This window comes from Scardinius erythrophthalmus (genome assembly GCF_964197995.2).
Source record: "Scardinius erythrophthalmus genome assembly, chromosome: 23".
NCBI classification, from domain to species: Eukaryota; Metazoa; Chordata; class Actinopteri; order Cypriniformes; family Leuciscidae; genus Scardinius; species Scardinius erythrophthalmus.
In genome coordinates, this window is record NC_138243.1 from 486,289 (window position 1) to 500,377 (window position 14,089).

A 14,089-nucleotide genomic window follows, 5' to 3' on the forward strand; every position below is an offset into this window, starting at 1 on the left:
CATTTATGGTGAAATTACTACATTTTCAGGTCAATCTGTGTTCATTTTGACCACGAAACATGCGCTGCCACTTTAATTCAGCGTTTGCAGCACAGCAAAAATCATAGACAGTATATTAAAAACGGCAAAAATAGACTCGGAGCGGAAACGATCGCTGCACTGCTGTATACCAGAGCCCGTGTATACGCACCGCAACTGGAACGGATCAATCATCGACGGACTGCATCCGCGTGCAGTGTGAAAGCACTGTTAACATGGGTACGGAAAACAAAACTCACCGCATACACACTGCAAACGAAATATGTGTGAAACGGGCGTTAGACTTGGAGCAGGAGAGCTACTCCAGCTGCTACTCCCAGTAGAGTGAGTGTTGCCATCTTCAGTTCAGCGACATATTTCCCGCCGCGCGCTCTCTGTCCGCTACTGCTCTGTATTTGACGCAAGTGTTTGTTTGTGTGTGAGTGTGCGCGCTTGCGCACTCATTGGGATAATTGTAAACGCGCAAACACAGACAGAAAAGACATGCCATCGTGGAAATAAGAATAACATATTACTTAAGGGCTATTTATTTTTTGTAATAAAATATATTTTTTTTATCTGGCGCTATAAAGAAAATCAAATCAAATTTACTTGACCTTCAAGGGGGGCGGGGGGAGCCGTTAGGAAGGCGGGGCGCCCCCCTTATATAATGGTAGGGGAAACACTGGAGTGATTTCTGGTGGATCATGTGACACTGAAGACTGGAGTAATGATGCTGAACATTCAGCTTTGATCACAGGAATAAATTACTGTAGGAGCCGCATTTGAGTTTATTTTTTGGTTTCATAATTTACTTATAATTGTATTTTCTATTGCATTTGAGTGGTACACCTTCTACAGCCAGAGAGGGCACTATCCTATAAGTTAGAGCATGAAGTGCAGAAGGAGAAGGCGTGCCAGCAGATACAGTCTTTGACCTCGGCCTGGATCTGCCTTACTGGAGCTTGGCCTGTATGAGAAAGCTGAACTCCAAGTGCTACAAAGGAATATTTAAAGACATTTAAACCAGTTTTCATTTTTGTTTTGTACTTTATATTTATTTGCAATAAATACCGACAAACATTCAACGACAACACTCTTGGATTTTCTTGGATTTGGGCTGTGAGTCTGACCCTGTACTCGCATTCTCCAGGTGGTTGGAAACAATAACAGGGGGTTACAGGAAAAACCCAACATTGTTTTTGCCACTACATTTCGTCAAAGACTTGCTGTGAATTTATCAAAGACGGATTTATGTTGAAACTACGCGATATGAAGACAAAGGAAACGTCGGTCTAAGCACGGCAAGCCAAACAAAGAAACACTTCGATGGAGGTATGTGCTTTCAAAGTGAATATTATTTGAAGGATATAGAAACGAATTTCACCGCAGATTTTTGAATTGATGAACTGTGTTTTTTTTTTTTGAGTTTCATAAAGCGAGGCCAAACAAATAAGAGCGGTGAAAACACAGCCAAATTGGAACGAATGAAATACAACGATATGTTGATTTTTGGAAAGAAAACGAACTGCTTTCTACATTTTTGAGAACTTTTGCATTAATTGAAGTAAGATAAATACTTTCTGAGATTTTTGGAAAGTTTTTTCTTGAGAATAATGGCTGATTCTAACGAAGAAGAAATAACTCCTGTTAAAGACATGAGTGAAACTGTCGCGCAATTGCGCTCATCTAGAGGAGGAAAAATGTCACATGTAACACGGAGAATGAACATTGTGAATGATTTAATGACTAGTCCGGAATTTCTGGATGAAGTTAAACAAAACATGATTAAGTTTAATGAATTTTTTGAAGAGTTCAAAGCCGTGCATGCCTCCTATAGTGAAATGTTGGATGAGGAAGCAAATCAAGAAGACCACGAAACATGGTATCAGCCTAGATGTGTACAGATAACGGCTTTTATGGCTAACGTTGAAAAATGTATTTCAGCCATAGAAAACCCAGGTTCCCAAGCCATAGTTGAAGCCACCTCTTCTGTCATCCAAGGAGAAGATTCTGATACTGATAGTGATGCGCAATCATTTGGATCACATAATGGATCGTCTGTGTCATTGCGCATCAGTGCAGAGGCAGAAAGAGTGGCTTTAATGGCTAAAGCTGCAAGAAAGGCATGCAATTGAGGAGCAGGAGTATATTCTGAGAAAAAAGAGAGAAACTTTAGAGTTGCATTCTGAAATTGAAGCCACTACTGCAAAAATTAATTATCTGAAAGAAGCTGAAATAGAAATGTATAAACCTGCCCAGTCTGATGTCACAGTTCAGATGCCTTTGTTGGGTGCAGAAGCAGATGTCCCCCTGTCATTCCCCAGCCAGCAAGGTCAGTCCCAGCCATTCAGTCCACTGTACCTCGAGGGCAAATTCCTACACTCAGTTCAGCACAGGAAAGCCACATGATTCAAATTCTGGAAAAGCAGAGTGAATTAACAAGGATTCTTATGAAACAGCAACTTCTGTCTACACTATCGCAAGGTAGCATTCCACTCTTTGATGGACAAGTTCTTGAGTACAAGTCATTCATTCACTCCTTTGAAAATATGGTTGAAAGCAAAACTGATAACAATAAAGATAGATTGCAGTTCCTTATTCAATATACTAGAGGCCTAGCACAAAGGCTAGTCAAGAGCTGTGAGTACTTGTCACAAGATAGAGGCTACAAGAGAGCAAAGGAGTTGCTAAAGGAAAATTTTGGAAACGAATACAAGATCTCTTGTGCTTACTTGAAAAAAGCCCTATCCTGGTCCCAAATAAAATCTGCAGATTTTAAATCACTACAGGATTATGCCATGTTCCTTAGGAGCTGCTGCAATGCTATGGAGGAAATGGAATATATGGAGGAGCTGGATACAGTATCCAATATGTGCTCAATATTGTGCTCAAGCTACCATACAAGCTTCGGGAGAGATGGCGTAACAAGGCTTATGAGCTGCAAGAACAATGTAGTCGTAGGGTAAGGATTTTAGATCTAGTCTGCTTTATTGAAAGACAAGCTCGCATAGCAGCTGATCCAGTATTTGGTGATCTTCAAGATCAGTCGGCTAGTAGAGGAAAGGCTAGATCCCCAGTCAAACCACAGGCCTCGAAGTCATCTGGCAGTAGTTTTGCCACTAGTATAGCTATTGCCCAAAAGCAGATGAAGTTTGATCTTTTTTGCCCCTTCTGTAGCTCAAGACACACATTGGACTTGTGTAAAGACTTTTTAAAGATAACACATAGAGACAAGCTCAGTTTTATAAAGACCAAAGGCATATGCTTTGGATGTCTCTCCACAGGCCACATTAGCAGAGACTGCAAAAGGCGTCTCAGCTGTAAAGTGTGTAAGCAAGCTCACCCTAGTGTCCTACATATTGAGGCCAAAGATAGTATCATCAAAAAGGCAGAAAGATCCTCTGATGTTATTGGCAATGCATCAGCAGGGTTATGTGGTCATATAGGGGCCGGAGACCTAGAGAGTGTGCTGTCCATTGTCCCAGTTCAGGTTAAGGCAGCAAAGGGCAGCCAAGTCTTACAGGTGTATGCTCTCCTGGACCCTGGATCCTCCGCCACCTTCTGCTCCGAGGATCTTATGTTTCGGCTCAATCTGAAGGGAAGAAAAACACACATTCTTCTACACACAATGAATCAAGAAAAAACTGTTCTCAACCAACTCATGTCGTCTCTGAAATGGAAGTTTCAGCACTGGACAGCAATAACTTCTTACCTCTTCCTGATCTCTTCACTCAAAAAGAAATGCCAGTTACCACAAACAGCATTCCGAAGCAGAAAGACTTAGCACAATGGAAGTATCTAAGTCGAGTCAAACTTCCCAGCATTAATTCAAAGGTGGAGCTGTTGATTGGTACAAATGCTCCAAAGTGCATAGAACCATGGGAGGTTGTTAATAGTCAAGGTGGGGGCCCCTACACAATTAGAACCTTATTGGGGTGGGTTGTAAACAGGCCACTGAGAAGTGCTGATGGCAGTGCAGAGAAAGTGACTGTGAATAGGATATCAGTTACAAGTCTAGAACAGCTTCTGATCTCACAGTATAATCAGGATTTCAGTGAGGTAGCATCTGAGGAGAAGACCGAAATGTCAGTTGAGGACAGAAGGTTTTTAGAGATAGCCAATGGGGCGATCTTACAAGATGCACATTACTATCTGAAGTTGCCCTTTAGCAAAACTGATGTCAGCAAGCCTAACAATCGCCAAGTTGCAGAACAGCGCCTCCAAACTCGGAAAAGGAAAATGAAAAAAGATGAACAATACAAACAGGAATATGTTGCCTTTATCAATGACATCTTTGAAAATCATTATGCAGAGGAGGTCCCAGAGGAAGAACTCACACAGGCACCTAGAAAGGTATGGTACATACCACACCACGGAGTGTATCACCCCAAAAAGAAGAAACTTAGAGTGGTGTTTGATTGTGCAGCTACTTACAAAGGTGTATCCCTCAACACAGAGCTACTACAGGGTCCTGATCTGACCAATTCTCTTGTTGGAGTCATTTGGAGATTCCGCAAAGAACCCATTGGAACTATGGCTGATGTTAAGTCAATGTTCCATCAGGTGGGAGTAGAGAAATCAGGTGTGGACTACTTGCGCTTTCTGTGGTGGCCACAGGGTGACACCAGTCAAACCCCAAAGGAATACCGTATGCTTGTGCACATCTTTGGTGCAGTGTCCTCCCCAAGTTGCGCAAGTTTTGCATTACGAAAAACTGCTGATGACAATGAAAGCTGTTTTCCCCTTCAGGTAGCTGAAACAATCCGGCACAACTTTTATGTGGATGATTGTGTTAAGTCTGTGGTTGAAGAGTCTGAAGCCATCCAGCTAGTAAAAGACCTCACTGCACTATGCTACAAAGGTGGATTCCAGCTGACTCAATGGGTCAGCAATAATCAGGCAGTTCTAGCATCCATTCCAAAAGAAAAATGGGCAAAAGAAATCAAAACACTGGATCTTGACAAAGACAGCCTACCAATGGAAAGAGCCCTGGGATTGCAGTGGTGTGTGGACTCTGACCATTTCCAGTTTAACATCAATTTAAGCCAGAAGCCACATACCCGCAGAGGCATACTTTCTGTTGTAAGTTCCATTTTTGATCCCCTCGGGTTTCTTGCTCCTCTCATTCTCCCAGCCAAGCAGTTGCTACAGGAGCTCTGCCAGAGAGGCTTTGGATGGGACGAAACTTTGCCCCAAGCTGTAGTAGACAGGTGGAAAGGATGGACAAACAGTTTAGAAAGAATAAAAGGCTTCAGTGTTGCACGTTGTTTGAAACCAAAAGGCTATGGAACAACAAAGTGTGCAGAACTGCACCACTTTGCTGACGCCAGTGAGAATGGCTATGGCTCAGTGAGCTACATAAGACAAGCTAATGAACAGGACATTGTACATATCACTTTTCTCATGGGAAAGTCCAGAGTCCTTCCTTTAAAGAACATCACAGTACCACGTCTGGAGCTGGCCGCTGCAGCATTGTTGGTAAAGGTGGACAAAATGCTAAGGAGAGAACTACATCTACCCTTAAAGCCCTCGGTTTTCTGGACTGACAGCCAAACCGTACTTAAGTACATTAGAAGTGACACTGCAAGATTTAAAACGTATGTAGCCAACAGGGTCTTGCTGATTCGGGATAACTCGGAGCTGTCTCAGTGGAGATACGCAAGAAGTAAAGATAATCCAGCTGATGATTCCTCGAGAGGATTGAGTGCAGGTAAATTCATGGAACAAAGGAGGTGGATGCATGGACCAGAGTTCCTATGGAAACCTGAGGAAAGTTGGTTAGAGGTGGAGGCATTGGGCTCAGTGTTACAGGATGATCCAGAGGTCAGGAGAAACACTACTGTGTTTACAACAGTGGTAAACACTGAAACACCCACAGACCAGCTTATTTCATACTTTTCAAATTGGATTAAGCTACTTAAAGCAGTGGCATGGTACATCAAACTGAAAAAGGCCTTGATACTGAGAATCAAAAAACAAAATGGCTTTCCATCGTATCAAGTCACTACCCGCTCACACAGCCAAAAGGTGAGCCCAAACCTTGAGGTTTCCAGGACCAAATCCGGTGGACAGCTCCTCACAGTGGAAGATCTCTTACAGGCAGAAAGGTCAGTTATCTCTTATGTTCAGAAGCAAGCATTCCCAGCTGAAATTACAACACTGCAAATGACCCCACCTAAAGTGAAAAGGAGCAGCAGGATCTGTAGGCTTGATCCTGTGCTAGATGAAGGCATCTTAAGAGTAGGTGGCCGGGTGCATAAATCTGCCATGCCTGATGAAACTAAACACCCCTGTATCTTGCCCAAAGATTCACACATTTACATTCTTCTTTTAAGACACATTCATGAACGTTGTGGTCACAGTGGCAGGAACCACATGCTCTCAGAGCTCCGTAAGAAATATTGGATTATTAAAGCCAACTCCTTAGCAAGAAAGGTCCTCTCAAGATGTGTCATGTGTCGACGTGTGAAGGGCAAAGCAGGTGAGCAAAAAATGGCAGATTTGCCGCTAGAAAGAATCCTACCTGACCTCCCTCCCTTTACCAATGTCGGATTGGACTACTTTGGCCCGATTGAAGTGAGGCGAGGAAGAAGCACCATCAAAAGGTATGGAGTTCTGTTTACATGTATGTCTAGCAGAGCTGTTCATTTGGAAGTAGCTTTCTCATTAGACACTGACTCATGCATTCACGCTTTGAGGAGATTTGTTTGCAGAAGGGGGCAGGTTAAGCACATCAGATCTGACAACGGAACGAACCTGGTGGGTGCTCAGGTGGAGCTCAAGAAAGCTCTGATGACACTGAACAAGTTGAAGATCCAGGATGCCCTGCTTCCTGATGGAATCGAGTGGAGTTTCAACCCACCAGCTGCATCGCACCATGGCGGAGTCTGGGAAAGGCTTATATACTCCACACTCCATCAACAGTCCATCGATGATGAGGGTCTTCAAACTCTATTCTGTGAGGTAGAGGCTATTCTAAACAACCGTCTTCTCTCCACAGTGTCCTCAGACCCATACGACCTAGAACCGCTGACCCCAAACCACCTCCTCCTGCTGAAAACTCAGCCCATTATGCCTCCTGGAATCTTCCTGAAATCAGACCTTTATGCTAGACGCCGCTGGAAACAGGTCCAGTATATGGCAGATCTCTTCTGGCATAGATGGACCAAAGAATACCTTCTTCTACTCCAGGAAAGGCAAAAATGGACTGTAGTGAAGAAGAACCTGAATGTTGGAAATCTTGTTCTGGTGGTTGACCCCACTGCTCCTAGAGGGTCATGGCCATTAGGAAGAGTTCTAGAGACCAAGCCTGATCGAAAGGGGCTGGCCCGATCCGTGAAGCTCCAGACACAGACTTCAATCCTTGATAGGCCCATTACCAAGCTGTGCTGAATTCTGGAAAATGAAGAGTGTCCGGTGCCCCTTAAAGATCACCAATAAGGGATGTAATGTATACATATATACGTATTTTTCTAAAAGCATTAAGAGATTAGTTGATTTCTGGCTCCTTTTTTGTATTTATTTTAAATAATTGATTCTATAGAGAACAATTAGTGGCCGGTGTCTAGGAGCCGCATTTGAGTTTATTTTTTGGTTTCTTAATTTACTTATAATTGTCTTTTCTATTGCATTTGAGTGGTACACCTTCTACAGGCAGAGAGGGCGATATCCTATAAGTTGGAGCATGAAGCGCAGAAGGAGAGACAGAAGGAGAAGGCGTGCCAGCAGATACAAGCCGTTTCTCAATATGCGTTCTTGTCTGTACTTGTGTTCTTGTGGACTTGTGAAACGTCATCAGTCGCTGCCCTAGTACTGTTCTAATTCAAAGTTCACATCTAGCCAAGTCCAGTTCGAATCCCCGGATGTGTTCTTGATCCGCCCCTTTTACAGAGGATGCATCAAGAGGTGACTTGTGCGGACTTGACAAGCCAGGTATCCCAGAATGCATCTCACAACACCAACCAGCAAGCGTCAATAGCAGAGGAGAAACCCCGCGTAATTTAAAAATACTGCTTATGTCACGAAATGTAGTTTTAAGAGTATTTCAGGCGAGAATGTAGTTGTTTAAAGCTCAAATCTTTGGTTTATTTATAAAGATAGCGCCTATTTGAAAATTTGATCTGACGTTTTCGGAGTTGTGAGAACCAGGAAATCGGACGCTCGGCACTCGTACCCCGCCGAGAACAGCCTTTCCTCGGCTTCTGCTGCTGACTTGCCATTGGCTCGGATGTCTCTAGTCTAGTGGTATAACCTTTTACAGTCTATGGTTATAACATGACATTTAAATCGTCTTGTGTATATCCAACAGGCGATTTATTTATTTTATTTGTCTCATTAATGTATTATTTGTTCCCTGGCAAAACGTTTTAGCTGAGGGCAAAGTGAAGTTATAGCTTTATTTAACGTTAGTCTATTTAACTATGTAGCCTAGAGAGCTGACTTATGTTTGACTGAATCGTTGGCTTTATTATTGTATAGCTTCTTATACCTTTTAGGCTACTTATACTTTTAGAATGGCTATTATTGATCATTAAAACTGACATTTAGCAAAAAAGGTTATGTCATTTTATTTATATATTTAAAACATAAAATATTTTATTATAATAGCTTACATGTTGCCTTCATTCTCTTCACTGTATATCAGGGCTCCAGACTGCGACCAAATGGTCGCATTTTGCGACCAAAATTTGAGAGTGTGCGACTAAATTTTACATCCAGTCGCACATGTGCGACCAGTAAATTTCATCTCGTTCATAGTGGGCGACAACCGACGTCGCGTCTGCGATGCTTTGTTTACGATATCACGACAATTAATTTTTTAACGGTCCTCCATGAAGGGTTCCGAGTGAATGAGTGTGTGTGTGTGTGTGTGCGCGCGCGCGAGTGAATGAGTGTGTGTGTGTGTGTGTGTGCGCCCGCGCGCGAGTGAGTGAGTGAGTGAGCGAGCGAGCGAGCGAGCGAGCGAGAGAGAGTGAGAGTGTGTGCGTGCGTGTGTACATGTGCGAGTGAATATGTGTGTGAGACGGCTCGAGATGACTGGTCGTAAAGCAATGTGTAGTCTGACAATGTTTCTTGTCCAGGACATGACAAGATTTTTAGGAGTCGAGACTCGAAATCGTGTAATCTGATACATTGACTATAGTAACAGACAAAAAAATTGCGTATTCTGAACCAGACATAACTATAACTATGGTATACTGTGGTTATGAAAGTAGCCTATCTTTTTACAGCACTTCAAAACTATATCCTATTAAAATATTTTTTTTTTATGTGTCGACCAAAACATTTTTGTTCATCCTTTAAAGATTGTCTCTATTTATAAAACTGAAAGTTTCAAGAAGTAGGAAAACTCACACTTATTTTTTTTAAAAAGAAGACTAAATTACCATTGTAAACAGCTGCTGAGGGTGCTTATTGGCTATTTTCACTCCCTAATATCTATTTTGTCACTCATTTTGCTTTTGAAATAATATTAAGACATTATGAAGGATAATAATTAAATTTAACTTTATCTATACACCTCAAATTTAGCTCAGTGCTTTATCATCCCACAGTGCTACCAAATACTTTCTGTAGAACTTAGAGCCGCGGCCCTCAGATGTTAGTCTGGAGCCCTGTGATCTTAAAATAAAACTGCACCATAATTTCTGTACGCTTAATCGATTTATTATCAAAGCATTTGTCTGTAATAGTTATTTAGGGGGAAAATGTGAAGGTGTGCCCCTAAATTTTCTGCTTGCGCTCCTAAAATTTTAAGTCAGGGGCTACAGCGCTCCTAATAAAAGAAGTTAGTCTGGAGCCCTGTATATACATATATTACACAACCCTGTCTCTTTTTGCTAAATGTTCGTTTTAATGATCAATATTATAATGTTTTTTATTCATCATATTTTTAAAATGAAAACAAAAAGAGTCAGGGTTGTGCTTTATATTTCGTGTTGTTGTAAATATGCAGTGAAGATAATCAATTGCGTTGCCTGAACCTCATTTGTGTGGCCATTATGTTAAAGATCTTTTTTAAATGAAAATGAAAAGAGGCAAAGTGGTGGTTTATAACATATTTTGTTTTATTTGTAGCCTATAAAGAGATAACCGGAGTAGCCAGAGCAAGCTGAGTGACGCTATCAAGTAGCCTACGCCGCTGTTCCATTTGCAGAATTCGGACTCGCGTCCTCCCATCCTCGGGAGTTCGTTCTCCTGAGTCGAACTTGTCAGTCCGAACTACCAAGGACTCAAGTCCGAACTTTGCGTACTTGGTATTGAGAAACGGCTACAGTCTTTGACCTCGGCCTGGATCTGCCTTACTGGAGCTTGGCCTGTATGAGAAAGCTGAACTCCAAGTGCTACAAAGGAATATTTAAAGACATTTAAACCAGTTTTCATTTTTGTTTTGTACTTTATATTTATTTGCAATAAATACCGACAAACATTCAACGACAACACTCTTGGATTTTCTTGGATTCGGGCTGTGAGTCTGACCCTGTACTTGCATTCTCCAGGTGGTTGGAAACAATAACAGGGGGTTACAGGAAAAACCAAACATTGTTTTTGCCACTACAATTACACTTTACTGTATATTCACATAGAAAATGATGATATACATTATAATAATATTTCATGGTTAATACTGTATTTTGATCAAATAAATGCATCCTTGATGAGCAGAAGAGACTTTTCAAATACATTCAAATAAAATTTTAGTGCTCTAAAAGATATAGTTAAAATATATCTTGGATGTTTTCTTTCCACTAGTCTGAAAAACACTTTCTGAAAAGCCCAACATCTCAGAGTTGTCAGATGAACTTACACTGTCCTTCATAAGACCCTGTTGATAGGAGGCCTCATTGATTGTGTGTGTGTTCTCAGGGAGTGTGTGTCAGATACGGTGGGTCTGCTGGGCGAGGTGAGCCGGCATCATGCATGTGTGTGTCTGCGCTCGGCGCCTCTTCTGCAGGATCTGCAGGAATGGAGTCAGTGGGAGCTGGTGTTTCAGCCCAACCTCGGCCCGATAAAGGACTTCATCGACAAGCACTGTGGTGGGTCTGCTCCCACACGCATGCTGCTGCTTCTTGTGTCATTTTATGCTTATTTTGATCATTCATATGTGACCCTGGACCACAAAGCCAGTCACATGGGTAAATTTGTTTTAAATTGAGATGTATACATAATCTGAAAGCTTATAATAAATAAGCTTTCCACTGATGTATGGTTTGTTAGGACAATTTTTGGCTGAGATACAACTATTGGAAATCTGGAATCTGAGAGTGCAAAAAAATCTAAACATTGAGAAAATCGCCTTTAAAGTTGTGCATTCATGTTCTCTATTGTGCTGCATTCACTCACAAATATAAATGTTTTATATATTTACGGTAGGAAATTTACTAAATATCTTCATGGATCATGATCTTTACTTAATATCCTCATGACTTTTGGCATAGAAGAAAAATAATCGCTAATTTTGACCCATAACATGTATTGTTGGCTATTGCCACAGATATACCCGTGCGACTCGAGACTGGTTCTGTGGTCCAGGGTCACAGAGTTCAATCATATAGTATATTTCAGTGTGCATCGTGCTCAATGCAATCACAAAGTGTCTTTACAAATACAAATATGTACAATTATAAATATAAATTGTACTCCAGATTTGTTAAATTGTTTCAAAGGATATTTTTTCCCTTTAAAAAAAGAAAGACAAAAAAGGAAAAGTTAAATAAAACAATTTTTTTATTATTATTATTAATTAGGGTAAAAAATAATGAAAAATCAAATCAAATAAAAATTTAACTATGTACATCCAGGGAGAGAACATGTGTATAAGCAAGCTTCTTATTCTTGCTCAGTGCAATCACAAATACAAAAATGTACAATTACTGAATTTGTTTTAAATATAAATTGTACTCCAGATTTGTTAAATTGTTTCAAAGTATAAAAAAATAAAAATAAGGAAAAATTAACGGAGACGTTATGTCGGATGACGATGAATGGGGTTTCGCTTAGAAAGCCTATCATCTTCGAGTACATAAAACGAGCCAATGGCAATGAAAACTCCGCCCCACCCTGGGGGTATATAAGGAAGTACATTGGCAACATGCAGATATGTCTTCGCTGAGGAGCCGAGACTGAACTCAGGCGTTCCAGTGGTACAGCGGAAGTGGCAGGGAGACGTAACGTCTCCGGTCCCTACTCAGGGAACGAGGGTTACATACGTAACCGAGACGTTCCCTTTCGTAGTCACTCCGAGTTAAGTCGGATGAAGACGAATAGGGTCCCCAGTCTAATCACGCCACCTCGAGTGTCTTCCAGTGCCCTGCGTAAGTCTGCGGCTGTCTTCTGAGCTCCCTGTCGTGAGACTAGCACGGACGAAGGAGTCCTACTTAACACAGGAATATCAAGGTACACTGGGAAGCATATCTCAGTGGAAATATGCCAACATGCCCAACCCGAAGGGGGGGACTTGGAATACACATATGACCCCGAAGGGCTGCATATGGAGTAACACTGGGGTGTCCAGCCGCAGGTGGAATATTTCAACCCCAGGGGTGGCAAGGTGGCTTGCCAAGGGAAAGACACATGCTCAAAGAGGCTTACAGTGGAAATACACATGTGGGGGTCTCCCAGAGGGGGAACTATGCACATGGAGGCACCTAGCCAAGCGCGAAAGCTGCTGGTGGCATAACTCTGGCGTTGACGTCGATAGTGCTGGAGGAGACCTCAGGGCTTATTAGGCTCACCTGAGGAAAATATCGCACGGGCACATATACCCTTGGGCACATATCCAGGCCGGGGTCTCAGGTTTACGTGAGAGTTAGCCGGCCCAAACTCCAGGCACGCTTCGTCAACCGAAAATGCCTGCAGGTCCCCTACCCTCTTGATGGAGGCCAATGCAACCAGGAGCGCTGTCTTCATTGACAGGAACTTAAGCTTCACTGATTGCAGAGGCTCAAAGGGAGCTCTCTGCAGGGCAGTTAGAACCACTGAGAGGTCCCAAGAGGGTACGAGCAGAGGGCGAGGAGGATTCAGTCTCCTCGCTCCTCTCAGGAACCTGATGATCAGGTCGTGCTTTCCAACGGACTTATCTTCAACTGCGTCATGATGTGCGGCAGTGGCGGCAACATACATTTTCAGGGTGGAGGGAGACAGCCTTCGCTCCAACCCTTCTTGCAGGAAGGAAAGCACGACACTGATCGTGCATTTCGTGGGGTCTTGTTGTTTTGAAGAACACTAATTGACGAAGAGGTTCCACTTCAACGCATAGGCATGTCTCGTGGACGATGCTCTAGCGGAAGTGATGGTAGCCACCACCGCTGGTGGTAGGGTACTCAAACCTGCCTCGTCCCGTCCAGGAGCCACACGTGGAGGTTCCAAAGATCGGGACGAGGGTGCCATAGGGTGCCCCGTCCGTGAGAAAGCAGGTCCTTCCTCAGAGGGATTGGCCAGGGAGGTGCTGTCGCGAGGAGAACTAGTTCTGGGAACCAGGTGCGGTTGTGCCAATACGGGGCAACCAAAATGACCTGCTCCTCGTCCTTCCTGATCTTGCGCAAGGTCTGCGCAAAAAGGCTCACTGGGGGTAACGCATACTTGCGGAGGCCCCGCGGCCAGCTGTGTGCCAGTGCATCCGTGCCGAGCGTGCCCTTGGTCAGGGAATAAAACAGGTCGCAGTGGGACGGGTCGTGGGATGCAAACAGATCTACCTGTGCGTCCCCGAACTGATCCCAAATCAGCTGAACCGACTGTGGATGGAGTCTCCATTCTCCAGCAAGAGGCCGAAGCCGAGACAGCTCGTCAGCCGCCCGGTTCAGGTCTCCCGGGATATAAATGGCTCGAAGCGACCTCAGATGCTTCTGACTCCATATGAGGAGGTGGCGGGCGAGTTGCGACATAGGGCGGGAGCGCAGACCACCTTGTCGGTTGATGTACGCTACTGTCGTTGTATTGTCTGATAGGACTAAAACGTGCTGGCCCCTGAGCAACGCACGGAAGCGGTGCAGGGCGAGACGTACAGCCAGCAACTCGAGACAATTGACATGCCAAAGGCGCTGGGGTCCTGTCCAGGAGCCCGCGGCAG

General features: G+C 43.3%; 1 protein-coding gene across 1 annotated transcript in view; it reads left to right on the forward strand.

The window, feature by feature from the left end:
• Window positions 1-14,089, forward strand: part of LOC308683532 (uncharacterized protein) — a 69,139-nt gene that overhangs the window by 23,939 nt on the left and 31,111 nt on the right. The window contains exon 6 of the mRNA XM_081354008.1: window positions 10,888-11,057. Coding sequence (XP_081210134.1) covers window positions 10,888-11,057 — 170 coding nt within the window. The remainder of the gene's footprint in view (window positions 1-10,887; window positions 11,058-14,089) is intronic.